The sequence below is a fragment of the Scardinius erythrophthalmus genome (genome assembly GCF_964197995.2).
Source record: "Scardinius erythrophthalmus genome assembly, chromosome: 19".
In the NCBI taxonomy this organism is placed as follows: domain Eukaryota; kingdom Metazoa; phylum Chordata; class Actinopteri; order Cypriniformes; family Leuciscidae; genus Scardinius; species Scardinius erythrophthalmus.
Window position 1 is genome coordinate 25,481,399 of NC_138239.1, and position 24,205 is coordinate 25,505,603.

The 24,205-nt window shown below is 36.0% G+C and overlaps 1 protein-coding gene across 1 annotated transcript in view; it reads right to left on the bottom strand.

The window, feature by feature from the left end:
• The window catches only part of cnsta (consortin, connexin sorting protein a), a 31,611-nt gene extending 15,931 nt beyond the window's left edge, over window positions 1–15,680 (bottom strand). Inside the window, exons 1-7 of the mRNA XM_081348008.1 lie at window positions 15,558–15,680; window positions 9,473–9,888; window positions 6,507–6,649; window positions 2,034–2,064; window positions 1,608–1,694; window positions 1,435–1,540; window positions 106–127 (exon numbers count right to left, since the gene is read on the bottom strand). Of these exons, the coding sequence (XP_081204134.1) occupies window positions 106–127; window positions 1,435–1,540; window positions 1,608–1,694; window positions 2,034–2,064; window positions 6,507–6,649; window positions 9,473–9,821 (738 nt within the window). The 5' untranslated portion in view covers window positions 9,822–9,888; window positions 15,558–15,680. The remainder of the gene's footprint in view (window positions 1–105; window positions 128–1,434; window positions 1,541–1,607; window positions 1,695–2,033; window positions 2,065–6,506; window positions 6,650–9,472; window positions 9,889–15,557) is intronic.
• Window positions 15,681–24,205: the final 8,525 nt, after the last annotated feature.

The window sequence follows — 24,205 nt, forward strand, 5'->3', positions numbered from 1 at the left end:
TTTACCCTCTGTTCTTTAGACGTGGACCCCCCCTGCCGCATCATTACGGTTACATACATATCCACATGGGAGTCCCAAACATGTGCATCAAAGAGGCCGTCTTACCTTCTCAATACTCCGTGCAGGTCTGAAAAAAGACGAGAAATAGTGAAGTGTCAGTCAAAATCATCTTAAGGACTTGTAGTATCCTTATTTTTTTTTCTTCATCTCTCTCGTAGAGGGACGACGTGCAAATCTAAGGTCGCTCCGCTCAGCGGGAATCTAATATTAGCACGGCACATTTCCCATACTGAAACTCTAGCACTTGTCTCAAATTGCTGAAAGCACAGCAATGGGCCATATGTTTAAACCATTACAGGACTCCGAACTGCAGCTAGAGCGCAGAAATGAGAAACAGACTGGCTAAATTTAGCAGGGGAAAGAGAGAAGCTCAGGTGCGGCTGCCGGTGAAAGTGTCTGGCCCAAATTAATAGGACAGAAAGACACAGCTTTTACCCCGTATTTAAATTGTGTAGTGGCTCGAAAGGTTAAACATTTACTTGTACTCCATTTACAGCAATGCTGACATATTTTTATAGAGCTCAAGCTCCATGGGACACCAGAGAGTATAGATAACAAAGAGAAAACTTTTGGGGAAGCAAAATCATTTTTAACAAAGTAGTTTAGAGCTAAAATAAATAAAACAATATAAAAATGGTTTACACGTGATCTGTGTGGTTAAACTAATGTAGTGTGCAATAAAAAAAATACAAATGTCGTTGACCTGATCTGTGCGACTGAACTAAAGTAGCATGCAATAAATAAAAATAATAACATAAAATAGTGTTGACCTTCTCTATGTGACTAAACTAATGTAGCACGCAATAAAAGAATATAAAAATAAAATAAAATTGTTGACCTGATCTATGTGACTGAACTAATGCAATACAAAAATAAAAAATGTAATTAAAAATAAATAAAATAAAATAGTGTTGCCTTGATCGGTGTGGCTGAATTACTGAAGTGTGCAATAAAATAAACATAAATATATAATAATAAAAAAGATATAGTTGACCTTACCTGTGTAACTGTACTAATGTAGCATGCAATAAAAAAATTATTATAAAAAACAGTGTTGCCCTGATCTGTGTGGCTGACCTACTAAATTGTGCAAAAAACAAACAAAAAAAAAAAAAAACAAATATAAAGTTACCTTATCTGTGTGACTGAACTAATGTAGTATGCAAAAAAAAAATAATAATAATAAAAAAAAAAAAAATATATATATATATATATATATATATATATAAAAGTGTTCTTTATGGCTGTATGATCTGTATGGCTGAACTACAGAGAAGTGTGCAATAAAAAAAGAAATAAAATAAAAATGAATAAATAAAGTTGACCTGATCGGTGTGGCTGAATTAACGTAGCGTGTGTGTATCGTGCACTCACTGCCTGTGCGTTCTGCAGATGTGTCTCAGTTTCTCCAGGTGTTCAGCATCCAGGTCGCCGTCTTCTCGCCTGTCCTGACACCGGCCAACCGAACTCCATCTCCTCTCTGATCACAGAAACATGTGTTCTATCGAGAAGAACATCTGAGTAAAAGTTAACCAGAAGCCACTTACCCCACAGCTGCTGTAGAGCGGAGAGGTTGGACAGTAGACGTTCATGATAGAGTCTCTCTAACTGGATGAACCTCACTGCTCTCTCATCTGGAAAACGCTCTGGTTCAGGAAAAACTACGGCAAGTGGGAAACCCCAAAGCACTTATTCACTTTACAACACCGGACCTAAAGAATGCTACAGTGAAATACTATCTTACAAGACGACGACTGCCTGCAGTAATGCACTAAAAGTAATACAATAAAAAGCTCTATATCCATAAACATAGCAAGCATCCCTGATTCTGTTACAATAACAAAGCCAATCGGGTATAAATTAGGAGCTATAATGGAACAAGCATCAATAAAACCCCAAAAGCTGTACAAACACACCATTACGCAGCGCCTTGTATCATTAGACATGTGAACAAATAAAAACATTAAGGATACAGTCCTCCTCGTGCATAAATGACTCTGCAATCTGTAAAAAAATACATTTAGCCTATTAGTTATTATGCATTATATTACACAGTGAAAAGCATCATTAGGTAAGACCCTACAGTAACTAGAAATTGTATTATGTTATATAAATGAAAGTACATTCAAATTGTGATGAAACGTTGAATCTATGAATCTCTATGAACTACTGATCTGTTAAGCATTATATAATGATTGTTAATGAGAGTTATTATAAAGTGTTACCAATAATTATACAGATGATGCACAGCTAAAACAGGCTGTATAAGCAAGCTGTAACTGTACAGATGTTTATACCTGATAAACAAGACATTTAAACGCACAGTATGGCATTTTTCGCCACTAGGGGTCGCTAACCTATTTACAATAACAAAGGCGTAGATTGATGACGCAACATTTGCTAAGAATTATGGATCTTGTCGTCAACGTTAAGCCGACCGATCTAATAATGTTTATGGATGATTATTCAGTTAAATACATCGATGTTTTTATCATGACTGTGATATGAAGCAGTTCGGGATTGCTAAGAGACAGCTATCAGCTCCACACGCGACGCGAGTCCCGCGGATATAAAAGGAATACGGACATTTCATTCTACCGAACTACACGCAAGTGCAGAATTACTACTCACAGGTCAGTTTATTAGACAAATTAAACTTGTGAGGTAACGCAGCACTGTTTCACCTGGTCTAACATTACACTAGGACACTAAACTGCATTTGAATGTGTTGAAATGTATGTGTTAGTCTGTCTGTATGAGACTAGCAGTAAGCTAGATCAACATTAGAATAACATACAGATCATATTCTGACATTTTATCATTGTTGAACTATATAACATTGATTAGTTTTATGTAAATGTGCTCACCTGTTTAAAAAGTACATGTAGGAGCGGTCGAAGTCTCGGACGTGGAGCTCTCATTTATTTACTGTCTATGGGAGCTCTCGGCATCTCGAAAACACCGCGCTGATATTGATTCTCGTTTTAGTCCTCCTTTTTTTATCCAAAGTCTGCTTGCCATGGTCCATAATGTTTGAACGAAACAACAACAGCGTGCAGATAGACATTGCGAACTACAAAGTTGTCCACGTCAGTCACTTTGGTTACTATCAGAGGGCTCTGGTTCATAGCTCTGGTTGCCATGGCAGTACGAGCGGAAACCATGGACAACGCGGATATGACGGCATTGACGGCGACAAAATGGAAATAAAGAAACGGGACGTTTCTCGAATTAAATTACAAATTTCTCCTGGTTTGAAAGTTGTTGGAAACAGTCGGGATAATGTAAGTACACAACTAAAAAAAATATATAACATAGATATTGTGATTTTTGCTATTTTTAAAGCAAAAAAGTTACATATTGTGCCTTTAAACTCACACAGCATTTGTTCTACTACACCTGCATGCACATTATCGCTATCTGAGCAAAACTCATGACATCGGCTCTCTTCAAACTCCTTGCAAAGTAAAGTCAGCGGTGAAAATCACTACATTAATCACTAAATCGTTCAAAATCTCTTCGAACGATGTAGTTCAAATTACCGTTCACAGCCTGAACAGACATACAAACATGGGAGGTCATGTCTGTTGACATGATTATGGATCATATGACGATTTCTGAACGACTCACTTTTGCAGCTTACTTTAAATAAATGATCTGGGTGGGCTTGGGGAAGTAGCTTTGTTGTTAATGTTAATGTTAATGTTAATGTTAATGTTAGAGTATGTCTACATAGTACACTGAAAAAAAAAATCCAGTTATCTATGATTTGTTCCTTTTAAAATCTCTTATAAGAACAAAAATCCACAGGGGAATACATGCGAGCAGTTTCGACAGTCGTCTTGTAGCTCCTTATAAACCTCTCCTCAGGATGATACAGACCCAGCTGCACATCTGAGCTAGTTCTTGTAAAACATGTGGAATAAGGTCAAGCTCAAATAAACATTTAATAGAGCTTGACCATATAAGGTGCTGGTTATTCTGCTTCCTATCAGATAGTTCATGTTCTGTTATCAGTCAATGTTATCAGCACTGGCCAACAGCAACAACAGACTAACACGAGCCTATTAATGAACCATGTGGAACAGTTCAGGCAAATTCATCTCGTGATCTGGCTCACGCACATTAGTTTAGACTGAAGAAATCAGAGGTTTGCACCATCTACTGGCAGTGATCAAAAGTGACAGTTAAAAACATTTGTAATGCTGCTAAAGATTTCTATTTCAAATAAATGCTGTTGTTTTAAACTTTCTATTCAAAGAATCCTAGAAAAAAAATGTATCATGGTCTCCACCAAAAATATTAAGCTGTTTCCAACATTGATAATAATCATCATATTAGAATGATTTCTGAAGGATCATGTGAGGCTGAAGACTGGAGTAATGATGCTGAAAATTCAGCTTTGCAATCACAGGAATATAATTACATTTTAAAATATATTAACTTTTTAAATTGTAATAATATTTCACAATATTACTGTTTTTACTATATTTTTGATCAAATTATGCTGGCAAAATCAACAGCCTAATCAACTTTGAAAAAGGAGAAGAAAAGGCTTGCCAAAATAGGCAGTGCATCCAACCTCTATTTTGACTTTTTTAAAATATATTTATGTTTTTATGATTTATTATTTTGTACAACATACTCAATCCCTTACAGCCTTGTTTTCATCCACGTGAAATGAAATACTGCATCCGATCTCACTAAAGTCTGTTAGAAACAGACAATCACGCACTAATGAATGAATGGTGAGAGATGACATTTACTTAAACAACATTTAATTTAACACCTCATTACTAATTTCGAACAGAAAGACACGCATGAGGGCTTTTCACGCTTCAAATAGTTAACCCTGGTTTATTCTAAACCCCGGGCAAACGGAATCCTGGATCTTGCTTCACGCTTCACACTGCTTAAACTTTACCCAAGGTTAACAATTAATCCTGGGTATTCAAAAGCTGCCGTTTCACATCGTCCATTCTTAAAGGAGACATATCATGCTTTTAAATTGTTCCTTTTTTCATATAAATCATACATTTGTAGTCTATATAAAGCGGAACTGCAATGCTTGGGTCTGAATTCCTCATTATTATAGCTCCACAAGCCCCCTTTCTACCCCTTTTCTGACGTGCGTCTGAGATCAACTCGTTTTGGTGCGGTCTCTTTAAATACAATTGAGACACTTCATACCCCGCCCCCTCTCCAGGTTGCAGAGGTTCAACTCCACCCCGTTCGGCCATTTTTGTAGTCTGATAGCAGAGATGGGATTATCTAGCGGCACATAAACTTTTTATTCACACGTTATTAACAAAATGTCAACAACGGAAGACTTGTCCAGCCAGCCTTACATGTTCGAGCCGGAGCGAGATAAAAATGAAGACGATGAACCTGCAGAACAACGTCTTCATATGGATGTATCGCAATGGCGTGTTACTGTATTTACACATGAAACTTTGGTCTTCCGACCTTTTACCACCGTGTCGATTTATTTTGATTAGTATGTGCGAGGGAGAGAGAGCAAGACAGCGTCTAGTTTGGAGACGGTGATGTCTTGTTTACACTTTTGCCTCTCTGAAGAAAGAGAGTGAGCGCGCGCGCGACCGGGTCTCTCTCTCTCTGCTCGTTCTTTCAGTTAAACATGCGTCCTGTCACAAGCGCGGCAGTTCATCTACATTAGACGGTGTAATGAAGCGTGTGGGTTACTACATCCAACAACCGAACATTTTAACTTACCCTCTCGTAACTTCTGCATCCTTTAGCTTGGACTACAAAATTGCAGCGAGAAATAATAATGGCGGATTGCTCGAAGTGTTGGGCCGGAAGTCAATGTCCTTATTTGGCAGTTCCGCTGCAAATACTGTGACGTAATATTTCAAAAAACGTCATAGATAACAGAAAAATCGGAACAGGTTGAAAAATATGACCAAAACAGAATATAAAGATATCAACGAAGCACCTGAAGAGAATAATTTCATCTTTTCTGTACTTCTAAACACTCCAAATATACAACAAAATGCATTTAAGGGCTAAAAAAGTGCATTTAGCATGATATGTCCCCTTTAAACCCTGGGTTAACGTCCTTATTTGCATACATCTGGTGTCAGTGTCACTGATTGGACGACCTGTTTACATAGAAGCTCTAGCACTCACCTGTCCTATATCATATATAGCTGACTGCACTATCAAGTTGTTTTCTGAAAGGACTTTTCGGACCATTTTACAACACATGATTGTTGCAAAGCATCTAGTCGAAATTATCTGACACCCTGCACATGTTTGTCACCACAATGCAGGGTTAACAGCGCAAAAACGGGGCTAACCCTGATTTTAAAGTGTGAAATTTTCCTTTACCCGAGGTTTAAAGCGGGGTTTAGAATGACATTAACCCGGGGTTAAGTGCCCTGTGAAGACCCTCAGAGAGGAGATGAACAACATTAGTATGAGACCTGATGGAGGCAGTGTGGCAGAAGAGGGTGGTCTCCCTGCTCCCCCAGCTCCTGGAGAGATGCCGACAGGGGGCGTCCGAAGCCCTGGGGGGAACCAGCATCGCCCTGAGGAGGTCCTTCAGGGCTGACAAGACCCTCTGACACTGGAAAAAACAACAACATCCTCTTTAAAAAGTGTTGACACTGAAAATTGACTATGGTTTCACTGAAGTAACACTAACTGTATGGCATTTCAGCATAATTATTAATACCAATGGACTTTAATTTATGTGGTTCAGTATCATTTTAGTATTATTTATACACTAGTATTATTTATAGTAATATTGTGAATTGTCTTTTATTTTTATATTTGCAGTTTTCAATTTTAGCCATTTTGTTATGTGCTTTTGTCATATTATTATTATTTACTTATTACTATTTAGGTTTAATTAGATTTTATTTCATTTTTAGTATTTTATCCCATTTTTTATTTGAGTGCTTCAACAATCAACTTGTTTCAATTAGTTGTCAAGGCAAAATTTCAATTTAGTTTTTTAAAAGTTTAATTTAGTCTAATGCTTTTATAATTTATTTCATATTATTTTAGCTTTGTTTTATTAAATTTTTTTTAATATAGTTTTTAATTTTAGTTAACGTTAATAACCCTGATGTGGGTATCTAAGGGTATGTTTACAACAATGTACTAAAAATGGGAAAGGTTTTCCTTTACATTTTTCGCATATAGACGACTGTATTTTGCTGCCAGACCAGTAGTTGGCGATGTCACGATGTAAAGAAACATTACGCGCCTATAGACTGAACATACGCTGTTTTAACATATTCATGACAATAACGGAATAATAAAAAAAAATCCACACTTAGAAACCCGGGCATTTTTGGGGCATTTTCAGGCCCTAAAAACAGTTGTTACGTAAATGAGCGGCCAAAACACATAAAAAGTTTTACGTTTTTAGTTAAAAATGTTTTTTTTTCATTACAATACAATACATCTAACACACAGGCATCCACAATGTCCCTTTAAATTCAATGGAGCGGCAGCACCCAGCGTTTGTACATCAACACAGATACATCTCACTCTAGAGGTTGGCCCGTATTATTCATGCCACTCAAACCTGTCTGAAAGGTGCACGGCAACAAAGGGATACACAATCACTCGCTCTACAGCAGAACTAGAAACAAAAGTCTTGCACTATTAGTCACGGTGCCTGACACCTCAGAGACAATAGAAATGCCTCTCCACCCACAGCCTGATCAAGCCAGTGACACATAAAATGCATTCATGTTATTCAGGATGACACTGTTTGGACTAGGTTGTACCTCAGGAACAATTTAAAGTCCAAGGACCATTCAGTATCAGTAATTAGTTTTTTTGTATATAAGTGTGACCTGGTGCCTGAACGTACCTAGCAGAAAGAATGGATAAATAATCGTACGTTTTGATTAGTAGCATATAATATAATTTATCCCAACAAAGAAAAAGTCCATTTGACTGGCATATAAAGTCACCAAGCTTAATTTCTTTATGTAACTTAGGTGTGCTCAAGGATATCTCATTGACTTGCTACTGATTCTCTGAACTCTTGAATATGTTGTAATGATTCAATGCCACGACCTTCCCAATCTTTGGTAAAAAAAACCCTGCGCAGACTAACTCCTAGGCGAGCTGGCAGTATTTGTGTGAGAACTGTGGAAGAACATTCACGCACATGCACTGACACATGGCTCAACAACACATCCATTTAACTTGGGATGACTGCTTCCAGGTCAACACGAGGAGAATCTCACATTGTGCTCTAATTCCGTGAAGCTTTGGGACTGATTAACTGGTTCTGCTCTGGGCAGAATCCGTTTTAATAAGGAATGACATGCGAAAACGAACCAAAATTTGTTTTTAGCATGCAAAACTTATTCATTTGTTTAGCCATGGCACTTCTGAACAAACAGTATTTTACTGTAGTAGTTCATGGAAAGCTGAATAAATACTGTAATATGATAGAACGGCTGCATATGTTATAAACCAGATGGATTCACACTTTGGGTTGATGACAGATTTCTGATTCACTGCTTTTTTATGTACTACTTAATAAAATATTATTTATTAATATTTTGAAAATGTGTATGTCCAATTTTGTTTAAGTGTTAAGTGTTAGTAATTTTGCTGTTTTTAATGTTTTTTTAATATTTCTAGTTAGCATGAATTGATTTTTATTATAATTTTAGTCATTTTAGTTCTTCAACTTCAACTTATTTTATTTCCGTAAGTTGCCAACACCAACATTTCTAATATTAATTGAAGTTTTTAAGCACCTAATTTATTTTATTTTATTCAGCTTTATTTAAATTACCATTTATAATACCATTAATAAAACGAATTGGTAACACTTTACAAGAAGTGTATAATATTAATGCTTTTAAAGTATTTTTTGTTATTAATTAATGTTAACTAATGTAGTTATTCATTTTAGTTCATGTTAATTTCAGCATTTACAAGTACATTGTTGAAATCAAATGTTGCAACTGTTAGTATTATTTAATGGACCTGAGCTAACATGAACTAACAGTGAATAGTAACGTAAACTAATTTTAACAAAGATTAATAAACACTGTAACAAATGTATTTCCCAACTGTTATTAATGTTAGATAATACATTTACTAATGTAAACAAATTGGACCTGATTGTAAAGTGTGTGTTTTTTGGGGTTTTTTTGTACAGTTTTAGTTGTAGTTTTAATAAACATATCTCATGACACTATACTGAATGATTAGGTTATTATATACCATGTTGTAGTGTTTTAATATGAAGGCATCAATTTAAGCCTGGTTTTAATCAACTGCTATACCACACACACACACACACGATGGATCGCCCTATGCAGCGAGCGAGTTTCGTTGTTGTACAGGAAACGCACCCCAGGTTTTTTAATCTGTGTTCTGTGAATTGTCTCTGTTTGACAGTGTCTGTTACCTGTAGGACTGGGACTGGGTGTCGGGGAGTCTCGGATGTGTCCATCCAGCTCTGGAGAGAATGCGCCGCTGTTACTGTTCCCCTCTTCCTCTTCTTCCTCCTCCTCCTCTTCCTCATCCTCCACCCTGGAGCTGTCATAATCTTCATCATCACTATTGTTATTAGTATGATCCTGTCTGAGGGGCTTCTGTCCACCACGGGGCCCCTGTTCCACCTCCTCTGCTTCCTCCACCAGTCGGTTCTGGTTCTCGTCCGGGCTGCGGCTGGACTCTGAGTCATTTAGGAGGTCGGGGTCGGTTAGTCCTGCCCGCCTCACTGGGCCATCACTCTGCCACTGTCCGTCGTCCATAAGGTCCAGCTGACTGAGAGCATGAAGATCCACTCGAACCCCTGCAGGCCTCACAGCCGCTCAGCCGCTGGAGAACAAATCAGAGGGACACTTTAATGGCCATGAGCCATCATGAAAAGAAAAGAGCTCACTGGCCTTTAAGAGACCTGACTCATAGTTTACCCATGATTTCACTTCAAGCTGGTCGAGTGCAGTGCACGAATCAAAACTCTTGAGATTTCACCATTTGTTCTGCTTTGTTCAGAGGTAAATGAAAAATAGTTTTTTTTTTTTTTTTATCATTGTGGGGTTTTTTTCAGCTCACATGTTTGGTATGATTTTACATGATATCATTAGAGATAATCTTCCACAAAGGAATAAAAAAAAATGGTTTTAACAAAATAAATAAATATAAATCAATGTGAATATTAAACATATTATACTTAGAAAATCTTATATACAATTTGAAAAAAGAAGCAATTCTATTATTATATGATCGAATATTTTTTTTCTCACACACACACACACACACACACACACACACACACACACACACACACACACACACACACACACACACACACACACACACACACACACATATATATATACACATTTTTTCTCAATCCAAAGAACCAACATTGAACATGTAATCAGTTAAAATTTTCCCTTGGATGAGAAGTGAAATATACAAAAAAAAAAAATGGTTTTAACAAAATAAATAAATATAAATCAATGTGAATATTAAACATATTATATTGAGAAAATCTATTTTTTTCTTATCTATACATATCTATCTACACATATCTATCTACACATATCTATCTATCTATCTATCTATCTATCTATCTATCTATCTATCTATCTATCTATCTATCTATCTATCTATCTATCTATCTATCTATCTATCTATCTATCTATTCAATCCAAAGAACCAACATTGAACATGTAATCAGTTAAAATTTTCCCTTGGATGAGAAGTGAAATATAAAAAAATTAAATAAAATCCAACAATAGAAAAATAGAAATAATCAAGAATTTTTCATTTAAATTAACAAATGAATTAAATCACAATAAATTTGTTTCATTTATATCTACCAATATACCAATTCATAATAATTAGCAACAGTATCTTAAACTAAAACATTTTAGTATATGGAAAATTTGGAAGACTTCTGTAAACATTTCTGAGTTATGATACAAATGAAGTTTTTCTTCATTCTTTATGAACAGATTCAACCCTTTTCATACAAACATGCTGAACAAATGACTCAGGTAAACATTTGGCTCATAACCAAACAGAAACAACAAGAAAACAACAAAATAGTGTAAAATGAATACCATGCCATTCATAAACACATAGATATCGGCACCAACCTGCTGTCCTGTGTCCCTTTAGTCTGCTGTAATACACTGATGTAGAAAATGCTCTATATAGTCAATATACTATCTCTCTCTCTCATACTGATTGTTTGCTTCCCCTGAATGGTGAATTCATACACCATGGAGATTTTCCATGATGGTCCCCATTGGGATGTTATAGGAGAAAAAGCATCATGCTTATTGCTATACCGTCTCATGACAGCTTATGCAATATCATACAGCATCTTACAGATCTTAAAGCAGACTGCCTGTTTTGTTTTTTCGTGCTCAGGGGGATTCTGGAGCCGCAGACGCGAACCAATGAATGAATGCTTATAGGTCACTGCGTGCAATGATAATGCTTAGGGCACAACAATGTGCATTTAGTAAACAAACTGAGCTACATCCAGTGCTGTATTGTTAACTAAAACTATTAAAATAATTTGCATTAATAAATAAAAAAATACTAGATGTATAAAAAAAAAAAAAAAAAATAAAAAAAACTTTAGAAAATGGAAATGTTGCCTTAGCAAATAGCTGAAATAACATAAGTTCCATTAAGATAACATTGAGTTGATGTAAAATTACAGAAACTAAAGCTGAAATAAATATAAATTAACGCTAAATGGAGATTTGAAATAAATAAACTAATAAAAATGACACACAAAAAAAAAACATACTAAAACTTATAATAAAAACTGAAAATATAAAATAAAAGCTAATTTTCCGCTAAAATAATTACTCTATCAAATACTGGACGCACTGTAAACTAATGAAAACTCAGTGTTTTGAGTTCAGAGGTTGGGAGGATAAACGTTTAAAGAGATGATAAGTAAATCTGAGTACATTAAATTTTGAAATCACAATCTTGTGCCAGCCTTGAATAGTATCTGAATTGTATTAGCTCCTTTTTTACCTATTTGTTATTTGTTTTTAATTTCATTTAAATCCATCTATTATTTTTGTGTGCATATTTTATGATCATTTTAAATCATTACCAATGTGTATTAAATGTGCTAATTAAACTTGCCTTGTGTTGCCTTATACAACAGAACTCCACCATTATGTCACAATTTATTATGTTACCATTATGTATTATTATGTAGCCATTAGGAACCTGGTTGTTTGTTTAGATGACCTGATGTTATTTGGCCCTGTAGAAGAACAGACTGACTCACAGCAGACCCCAGGCGTTTATTCGCTTTTCTGACAACATATAGTGACTCAGTGAGCTGGGGACCATCAGATCTGTGCCTGTGGTGTAACACCACCTACACACATCCAAACCACATCATCGAGAAGGGCCAGGTAAACCTGCTTGACACATGTGAGATTTGCATCAATTCTTACTGACAACAGCTATTGTGCGTCGGGCTTGTGACCGCTTTAAGTTTTTATGTTAATAGTTGACGCTTTAAAGGGCACGGACAGAATAACATGAGGTTGGTCATGCTATGGCAGGCAGAAATTTGGGTATTCATTCATCCGCTTTCTTTAAAGAGAGAAATCATTAATAATCAAAAGACAGCTGCGGTTTCTCATTAGCTCTTTTAAAAACATTAAAGCCTGCGGGGAGAATGAAAGAGAGAGAGATGAGAAATAGGTTTATTCAGCCTGAATATCAAGCATGACTGGAGTAGCTAGACACAAATGTGTCTGACACGCACACAGCGTTCTTCAAACCCATCTGTGAAATCCACCTCAATCCTCCATTGAGTTGTTTGGACTATTCTGATTTAAAACCAAAAGTTTAAATGGGAGCGGAAGTAATACTAAAACTTCCTTAATGTTATAGAATACATTTCTGATACTTAATTAACATACTAATGAACTATACTTTATTCTGATTTTGATTAGTCAGTCATTGCAATAGAGCGCAACAGTCGGGATCCAGAAGTTAAAATCCCATGCATTTTTTCCACAAGGGAACTGATTAAACGAGAACTTAGTAAACCATTTAAAACAGACCTACTGTTAGATACGAGGTCGTTATTTGATGGTAAATGCTTTTGTTGAAGCCGAAAATGCATTATTTAGAAGTTATTTTTTTAAATGAACAAGTTCATCAGTGGTGGAAAAACTACATTACCCATGATTCTGCAGAGAAATTTCCACCAATCAGAGAATCACAACAAGAAAATTGCGCAAAAATAACACTTTAGCTCCCGCCCACTCCCATTGTGAATGATGTAGAGATAGGGTGTGTTGACACTTGACCAAAGACATGTAAACGAACCAAAAACAGGACAAAATCCCATCCTACGTAGGCTACGACCAAACAGCGAGCGCATTTAGCCCAGAACACAGCATTGTTTTGGATGTTCGACAAGTTCCGTCGAGGAAATATACGTCATAAATACTTTTTTGTTTTCTATATTTAGATTAGGTGTTAAAAATGAGTGTGAACTTAAGCGAAACAGTACTAAATGTATCAACCAAACTAGAAGTGTGAACACACCCACAGTTTCCCTATACACTCTGAAACTACTTAAATGTTTGCATATAATATAGCAACATATTTTGCAATAAATGTAATATATCTATCTATCTGTCTTTAATTCCTAAGAGAAAAATGAATGGGAAAAATACCTCTGGAACCAATGCCATTAAAAAAGTGGATGGGCACTGTTGCACTCTATAAGCTGTCAGATATTAATATTAAAGGTCCCGTATTATGCCCCTTTTCTCAAGATGTAAAATAAGTCTCTGATGTCCCCAGAGTGTGTATGTGAAGTTTCAGCTCAAAATACCCAACAGACATTTTTTACAACATGTTTAAATTGTCATTTTTGGGGGCTCAGACGAACGCTCTGTTTTAGTGTGTGCCCTTTAAATGCAAATGAGCTGCTGCTGGACGACCCAGGGGGCGGAGCTTCATGAGCTCGCGCTCAGTCTCTCAGGACAATTTCATCTCACGGAATGATGATAATATCAGAAACTCTCAGTAACGTGTTCATTTCGAGTCAGACAATAATGCCTACAGAGTCAGAGTGCTGTATAGAGATGAATCAGGTATAGTTTAGTAGTTTAATTACGGTTATTATAACGTATTTGTCATCTGCTTGTATGTATCCATTATTTATTAATAGCCTACAAGTCTGCTGTCTGAATGATGATCAAACATATACTGATGAGTTTAATAAAGTTTATTGTACATCACACAAAAGATGAAGCGTCAGTTTTACTTCAGAAAATCACCGTAAGAGCGGAGTAAACACAGTAAGTTATAAGAAGTGCGCAAGTACATAAACGAATTTCGGTAGAGTTGAGGGAGCATTCCTGTGGGCGGAGGTTAGTCAAAAAACTGTTCTACTGATGTCATTAAAGAAGGAAGCAGAGGGATGTAGTCCAAACGGGCCGTTCGATGTAGGCGACTTGTGTTAAATAAAATATCTCGCTTGGCATTGAACTTTGAGCTTTATCATTTTACAGATATTATTTATACTCTAACAACAACATTACACACTAACTAAAGTTTGAAACATGGGATCACGAAGAACGGGACCTTTAAATATTCATTTGGTAATAATTTTGTACATAAACGCAACATCCACCCCGAGTAAGAAGATGACATGGTGCTCAAGATCATGTTGCATCACCCTGAAGTGGTTTATTTTATGATAATGACCAACTCACTGCATATTATCACTTATTATGTACTAATATTTAATGATAATACAAGAAAAGTGCAGGCTAGCAATAATGCCAAACAATGACCTTTAAGAAAGGTTGTGACCTCTGTGGTGAGTCAATACATTGAAATGACACTGTTAACTGGCTTGATTGCTTTCCTAGCACAACAGTGATTGATTTCACTGTTTTAAGAGCACAAAGAAAGTTACTTAAACAACAAAACATTTTTGCCATTACATGCATAGCTCACGCTCTGAGTGAAGCAAGATAAAGCAGACATAACTCATTCTGTTTTGACACTTCAAATAATGCTTAAACTTCAATCCCCATTCACTTTTCCTGTCATATTTATGCCTATAAACTAAAAGGGATCAACACAGATCATGCTGCAGCTGGATGAAAACAGATGTTGATATTATATAATACAGGGTGTCCATCATGGTAACGTTATACACACATGATCCGTGCATCAAAACATCTGTCATATTCATATATAAAGGGTTAAAGCTCTATAAATGCCGCTTTCATCACTGCACATACATACCACATTTGTCTAACTTCTAACAGAAGTGTTATATATCACATAAGGTGCCGGTGGTACGGATAGAGCAGAAGGAGCTGTCATTAATTCAAGCGCTAACATGCATAGCATCATAAGTGCATCAAGCCTTTAGTTCAACAAGCTGCACGTTTCATTCTGCTTTTCACAAGCGGATATTCTCTTTCATGAATATTGCATTAAAAATAAGAGACAGCACTTACAGATCGATCGGGCAGGTGGTTTGAAATCGGATGGACAGGCAACCGCGCTCAGATACTATTGCTCTTGCCTGTCGGCTGATGTGTGTTTGTGTTGCTGCACACATCTGCGCAGCTCTTCCTGTCACTCATCCGGGTACTTCAGCTGTCTGCGCAGCTCATAGATAGATGCCTTATTGGCAGCCATCGTCCGCCATGTTGGAGCGGTCCGTGAACATTCGAGAGTGGATTCAAGACAGCGTCTGCAACTGTAGTTAGACGCATGTATGAATATATATATATATATATATATATATATATATATATATATATATATATATATATATATATGAAATAGACTTCAGCAGATTATTTGACGACACGCTTAAAGTTGCAAAATGGTATGCGCGCCAACGTATCTGAAGCGGTCGAGGGTGAATCTACGCATATACATCTATGGCGCAGCTCCTCTCCTGTCACTCATCCGGGTACTTCAGCTGAAGGCCTTTATCTGATGAATATTAATCGCGTCTTGCTACTGTTGCTTGGGAACTTAAAGGGACACTTCACCCATTTGCATTAAGCTTTGCATTGTTAGAAACCCAGTCATACTATTGAATGGTCGTGCAACACTCTCTCATTTTCCCCTGAGACGGGAGAAATCTGTTATTTACCTCTTACACTTCCTCCTACAATGACGCAAAAATCGTCATTTTGCGTCATTGTAGGAGGAAGTGTTAGAGGGGGGGATTTCTGTTAAGACTACAGACACTAGTTTCTCATCTTTCCCAGGGTGGGGCGCGCTCACGCTACAGACCTATTACAGATCAGTGGGTGGGACTTTACTCTCTGAAACTGAAAGCAATATCCTCCATCTTGTTTGAAGCTAAGCTAACAGGCGCTGTGGAGACAGATGTACAGTTATGACAATAGCGGAGGAGAGTGGTCAATATGATATAGAAGAAGAGGATTTCGGAAGTCTGATGCTTGAATCAGGTGTCTGTGGCTACCTTTACAAGCCGCATTATAGCGAAGAGCAGCCGAGGCAGAAGACCTGCCTGCCGCGGACGAGGAGCCCGGACTGGCTCGAGTTAGGGCGGACTGGTGGCGCCGGTGATCTCACAATGCAGCTACGAACCGCTACGAACACAGAGATAGAGTCCGTCTGCGGCAAAGAATTTCAACGATGACAATTTCTCCTGGACGAAATCTCTGAATCAGAGGAGGACACGGACGTTTGTGTTGAGAACTATCCTAGTTTCGCACCGCATATGTTCTGACTGAACATCCAGGTACCATGCAATAATTCACCTTTTCGAACGAAATACAAACGAGGAGTAATGCACTATATGAGTTCGCCAACTAACTAGACATTTTGTGTGAATGTGAAATGAATTTCAAGCTCTGGTAGTAGCTAGCCTTGTAGACGGAAGAGTGATTTCTCTTATAGGCAGATATGCGCTTTCTGGATTAGTGGGAGTGGCTTGCGGAGCTGTGCAATGTGGTGCATTGTGGGAGTTGTTGTCTTTCATACAAATGCGTTCTGAAGTTATTTTTTGTCTTTTCTCGGTCACGAAGGCACCAAATTCAAAAATTATTTTACATTTCGACTACATATATGACCCACTTTAAATAAAAAACAATGTTCAAATGGGTGAAATGACCCTTTAAACGTAAGATCATTAATATTTAAGACCTTGATGAATATTAATCGCGTCATGCTACTATTGCTTTGGAACCTTAAACGTAAGGCAATTAATATTCAATCAAGACCATGATCAAGACCTATTTTACAGTCTATGATCAAGACCCAAACCTTCGCCCGTCATTCCATCGTGTACGTCAGCACACGTCACATATCTATGATGCAGATATTTCTTTTTCTTTTTCTAGTCAGTTATTGGGTAACCTTCCACACATGTAACATAATTAATATTTATGAACCAAGCCTTTATCATAATAGGATAGGAAATTTGTAGATGATCATTGTTTGATTATAGTAGGCTACGTTATGCCACCTTGTGGGTGGAATTATAATTTAAGTAGTAATTTAGTAGTTCATTCTTAGTAATTTTAGTAAGTTTGTTAACATTATTTAATGCATTGCGATTGCGAACTAACATGAACAAACAATAAACAATTATATTTTTACTAAATAACCTTACCAAAGGTTAATAAAAGCTTTAAAAAATAATATTGTTCATTGGTGGTTCATGCAAGTTAATGCATTTACTAATGTTAACAAATGGGACCTTGTAAAGTGTTACCAAAACAATCAATAATACTAGACAAGTGACTGTTTTCAATTATTATTATTACTTTGGTGAATTACCCTACCCTAACAACTCTAACCCTTCACTGATGAGTGAGATATTCTTTTAATATTAGGAGATGTGGTGTTGTTAAGAGTCAAGGGCATAATGCGATTCAGAAGGTTTTTAATTGTAAGAAGTCTTTGAATGATGAACTTTAGGTTATTTAGATTCATTAGCATTAATCAGGTTAATTAATAATTGTAATTAATTACATTGTATGGGTTTAAAAATCAGATAAAAATTAATGGGCAGTGATATCAAAGTTTTCATTGAGAATAATAGGTGATCCATTGTCCAAAAGACTCATCAAGAATGCAGGAGAATAGCTGTAAAAGAAAATCAACCGCACAAGATAAACCTTATGTGTTATATCTTTGATAATAAATTCAATTTCTATAAGGACAATGTTCCACTTATTCAGGGCTATTTCAAATCTGATCTTGTTTTCCATGCTGAATAAGTACAGGATGTCCTGCACAAACCTTAAATACCATAAACCAAACAAAAGCTGGACATTCCGATTCTTTAGCAGATAAGAGGGATGAGTGTTTATGTTAGTGTTTAAATGTTTACCAGGCTCTTACTTTGAGACTTATAATGAATAATCATTTTGAACATTTAAATATATCAGCATTCACAATTTTATTTCTTCAGACTTATTAGGTAGGATAGGCTATATGTTTTGAATTTGAATTTTGAAGTGATGAGTTTAATGTTGAGCAACCTTCATAAAGTAAAAGTTCTTATATACACTGTGTACTTTAAGTTTCAGCTCTAGAGTTGGGTGGTGTCGAGAGAATCATTATAGAAATAGTTCCTGTCAACAAGTGAAGAGTCACCAACTCATCTGCTCAGTTTTCAAATCTGGTCAGACAGCACGGTGACACTAAACTGTGGAATGTTTTCCATATTTGATGAAAAATGGGGATGGTTACTCTTTGCTGGATATCAGGTGGCAATACTGTAATTGATCAGATTATTTCAGGGAATTCTGCAAGAGAAAACTACAAAAAAATTTTTTAAATTGTATATTATTAATAATGACAAAAAAATAATAACACTAGTTGTTTTGAGAAACAAATTGAAACACAAATTTATTTTCATCTTTGTTTTGTGACTGTTATACCTTTTTTCACTCAAAGTTATTTGAGTAATTTATGTTAACTGTTGTCAAGCATAATGGGGTTGCCAAGTGCGTTTCTTTAGAGACCCAGTTAATTGCACTTTTGTGTAGGCACACTATGTAACATTGATCAAAATTAACAAAATTTAACCCTTTCATGCATGAATTATGATAACCTCAGTCAGGATTTTTTTCCCTATGTGTTTTTATAGCTCTTAGGGCATGAAAAACAAGAATAAATTTTTATTGTATTTTTTTTTTACAAATTTTTCAAAGAGATCTTCAGATGTCCACTTGAGTGGACAGCATGTGGTTATGGTTTAAACTGAAGATATACTGTATTAAATATAAGACAATAATCAAACAGATAAAGTATGTGAATTTAACAAACTAATCAATACAATTATATCAAATCATGTGAAAACTATAAAATATATACAAAAAATATAAATGCGAAATATCGCAAAGGCTTCATACAACTTCATACAAGTTGCACTTTGTGTATCTTTGATATCAGAACATGAGGACGTGATTCCATCAGAATTTTCTACAGTCTGTCAAGGTACAACTGTGGAAACCACTCAGATGCTCCCTCCAGTGTACCAGAGTATGGAGATTTACCCTTATTAGCTGATCATTCTGATTATGTTCAAGATGGACATGCACATTTCTATGATAGCCCTCCTCTGAGAAAACCTAGCGATACGTTTTTTTCAATCTCATCTGAAATGATCAGTGTTTGGGGTAATGCATTACAAGTAACATGCATAACGCATTCAGATTACTTTTTTGATGTTACAAGTAATGTGTTACAAGTAACATGCATTATGTAATCATATTTGTTTTTTATGTTACACGTAATGTATTGTAACATGTTACCTAATCAGATTACTTTTTGATCTAACAAGTAATTAACTACAAGTAATGTGCATTACATAATCAGATTACTTTTTGATGTAACGAGTAAAGAAACGCATTACAAGTAACATGCATTATGTAATCAGATTACTTTTTGATGTTATGAGTAAAGAAACGCATTACAAGTAACATGCATTACGAAATCAGATTACTTTTTGATGTTATGAGTAAAAAAACGCATTACAAGTAACATGCATTATGTAATCAGATTACTTTTTGATGTTATGAGTAAGGAAACGCATTACAATAACGTGCATTACGAAATCAGATTACTTTTTGATCTAACAAGTAAAGTAATGCATTACAAGTGTCATACATTATGTAATCACATGACTTTTTTTGATGTCAATGAAAATTACATTCCAATAATACAAATATTTATTTACAGTAAAAAAAGTCACTGCAGATTAAGTTTTTAAGTTTTAAGTTTCAAAAACAATATTCACATTATAATTATGAATTGTAGCTGAAATATAGCAATTGATGCATGACGTCCACTACAGTGGACATGTGATTAATCAGAGTTTTCTCTCAATCTAAAATCAAAACTTGGAAAATTTTACTGTGAAATGACTCATTAGATATTGCTTGATGCTGAAATATTTTTTTTACCTACAAGAGTCTCCTAGGATAGAAGGAATGGGTGGATATTCCGGAGCAACTTGGCATGTCTGACTGACCCTTGGCCATCTTGGTTTGGAGGGGTAAAAAATCGAAACACAAAGGCTTGCCACTTGGTTGCAATTTATAGGATGATGCACCAGGGCCCAATGAAGAGGCTGATGTGCAACTTTGCCATAAAAACCCGTGCAAATTCAAGAAAATGCTTTTTTAATTGCTGTCCAGTGTCCACTGTAGTGACCACTATGCGTGAAAGGGCTAAATACATTCAAAATTTAAAGGGGTGGTATAATGCCCTTTTCACAAGATGTAAAATAAGTCTTTGATGTCCCCAGAGTGTGTATGTGAAGTTTTAGCTTAAAATACCCCACAGATATTTTTATATAGCATGTTAAAATTGTGAATTTTTGAGGGTGAGCAAAAACGCACTGTTCTGTGTCTGTTCCTTTAAATGCAAATGAGCTGCTGCTCCTGGCACAGAGGGTGGAGCTTCAAGAGCTTGCACTCACACAGACATGCACTGTGTCTTAACGTGTCCTGTAGAGATCAAGGGGAGGTGGTAGGCTCGGGACTCAGATATCATCCAAAGAGGATTTTTATTAAATGCCATGGAGAAGTAGGAGTGTACAGATTCACAGTGAGATGTCAAAGAAAAAAATACAAAATTAAAACCAAAAAAAATATTTACAAAAATAATTATACACTTGACTCAGTGCAAACTTTGATGTATCAATAATCAAAGGAAATCAAATTGCTACAGGCAGCAAAATCTACATAGATACATTCAGCAATATAACCCTCTCTTTTCCTCCTTGAGGTTCAGTTTAGACTGGCTTATATAGCCTAGGACAAGCTCATTACACCCAAGACATACACCATACCAACTGCAAGGGCATCCATACCAAAACCTTTGTAGCCTAATCATATAACCATTTAACTTTCAAGTATAAATAAAATAAACTCATTCGGCAATTTAAACAACCTGTAAACACATTTATCCATGCCTACATCACCAAGAATTAAGTTCCCTTCGCTACTAATAGAAATGGTTTAACCCAACACTAGAAAAAGGGAAGCTGTAGTCCCCTACTTTGAGGAGTCACAGGAACAGGATATGGTGAGTTGACAGCATGTGGGGCAACTGTTTGCAATGTGGGAATAAATGAAGAGTTCAGATGCAAAAGCCTCTAAGTGCCATCTGAAATTTTCTTCTAGAATGATCATTTTTATCAGGCTCGTATATTTAAGTTCAATAATTTCACATAAATGGCAATGCAAATTACCTATTAATTGTCATTTAAGTGAAATCACTTAACCTAAATACAAGCTTTATAAAAATGATCATTCTAGAAGAAAATTTCAGATGGCACTTAGAGGCTTTTGCATCTGAACTCTTCAAATACAGATTTGAAATAATAAATAACAAAATGCAATGCAAAGGAAAAACTTTTCTGTTTATAGTACATCGTTGTTGTGTAAACTTACCCCAAGTCTTACCCTGGTTAACTATAGTAATCAGATTAAAAAGAGTATCGATTTGGCGTGCTGTCCGATGGGAGGGATCCAAGCTAGGAATTTGGGCCGAACCTAGAGTAGGCTACTCCCCCATATCTTTGGTTAGGATAGTTTTAAGACTTTAAGCAGCAGCAACTGCTGATGGAATGACAACGGCGTTCTGGCATTCTATGGCGCATGCGCGACTCTAAATCCTGCTTCATGACGTTCTACTGTAATCTACGGGAGAACATCTGATTTGCCGTAGTCGTTAGGTGACAGATTAGATAAGTAAATGTTATGTTTTAGTTATGTGACATTTTAATTGTATGTAGGCCTTTCATTTAATGCCAAAAGCAACCCCTCTCTTGCTTTTTTATTGTTTTTACATTTTATCGTTTATTTTTTATTTTTATTTTTAACTTTGTCAAATGATTAAATGGCCCATTACACCGTCCTCTTTATTGTTGCTTAGTGATTTTTGCGTTCTTTGGCTATGGCAGTTAACAGTGTAGCCTACTTCCGGTCGGCTATAGGCCTCCTCTTGTGCTGATTGCTGATTGGATAGGCAATTTGAAAGTGTTCCTCCCTAACTTTGTTAATAAAACATCATAAATGGAGAAACGTTTTTCTGGCTACTTTGACGAGTGTAGGTTATTAAGTTAGTCATAACGAGTGTGAAAGTTTGCCATTGAGCTCCGGGGAGTTTGTAATAAACCAAGAATCAACTTTGGCTTGGCTTTTCGGTGATGGCTAGAACTGAGGGATTTGGCGAATTATTATTATTATTATTATTAACAGGTGAGTAGCCTATCATTGAACAGATAAATTGCCATTCATTGTAAAGCATTAGCTATATATTTTCATAACGGGTTGTTTTAGCACTGTAGGCCTACTGGAATTTATTTTGAAGGAAGTCTCTATTAATGGGTATGGCTAGTTTAGTATGTAACATAATATAGCTTCAGCTTGAAATCATTTCCATCTAAACTGTGTGTATATCTCTTGGTGAATGTTTAATGAGCAGCAGGATAATCTCTCCCTAGCATTTTGGCCAGAATATCAGTTATGAAAAAAAAAAGAATTCAAGGTTTGACCATGTCAGACTGGCAATTGTTATAACTTTTGCAACATCATTCATTTAAAAATATCCTTGTTTCCAGTTAGTCAAAACAACGGAATAAAATATATCACTTACTGTACATGCTCAGATGACATTATTTCTGGAATTTCATGTATTCACATGGTGCCCCGAATCATATTCATCCGCACAATGCAGAGCCGAAGCACAACCAAAACCATGATCTTCCTCAAAACGTCAAATGATGTACCTTTAAAAAAGATCTTAAAATAGACTTAAGCTTTATGGTGACACAAGTATATTGCCATACATATGTATATTTTATGACTGATGAATTTAATCTTAATAATTTATTCAAGGTTTCTACTTTAATGTGGAAAGACTCAGTATAGAAGGACATTTTTACGATGACTTTTTTAGGTGCTAGACAGTCAAATTTAGGTAAATATATAAAACTGACAATTTTTAGTTTCTAAAGTTTACAATAACCTCTAGAACCGTGATTCGACTTGGATCATAAATACAGTCTTCTTCTAATCCACTCCGTACCATTCCACAATTTGCAGGGACCCACGCAGAGTCATAACCGCGTTGATGCCAGGTTTTCTGTAAGGGATGACCCTGATGATTGATCTCCTTCACTTTTCCCACGCGAACACTTAATTTAAGAATGGCTAGCTGTTGCCCTCCAACAATTATAGGGTAACGAGAAGCTTTCGCTTTATCCCGGCTCACGTAGACTCCAGGACCGAGCATGCCATCAGAAGAGGGTTTGAATCCTTCACCTTGAATCTTCAGTGCGTTTGCCATCGTAGTGCCGTGATACATGATGTATTCTCTCCGTCCGGGATGCTGCTTCTCCTCTTCTTCAGTGCTGCTCTTATTTCCCATGGCATTCACAGTAACCAAAGCACTTTGAAAAGTTTTCATTTATTTGATAATTAGTGAATAACAAAAGACAAATAACAATGTTGTGTATGATAAAAATATGCAGTTTATGAAAGTTATGATGAAGGGACCTTGTGAGCAACACAAATTATGCTGTGAAACTTTCTTTCTACATTAAACTCAGTTTTCTGTATCATTTAAAAGCTTAAAGAGCTTAATTGAATTCATCTGA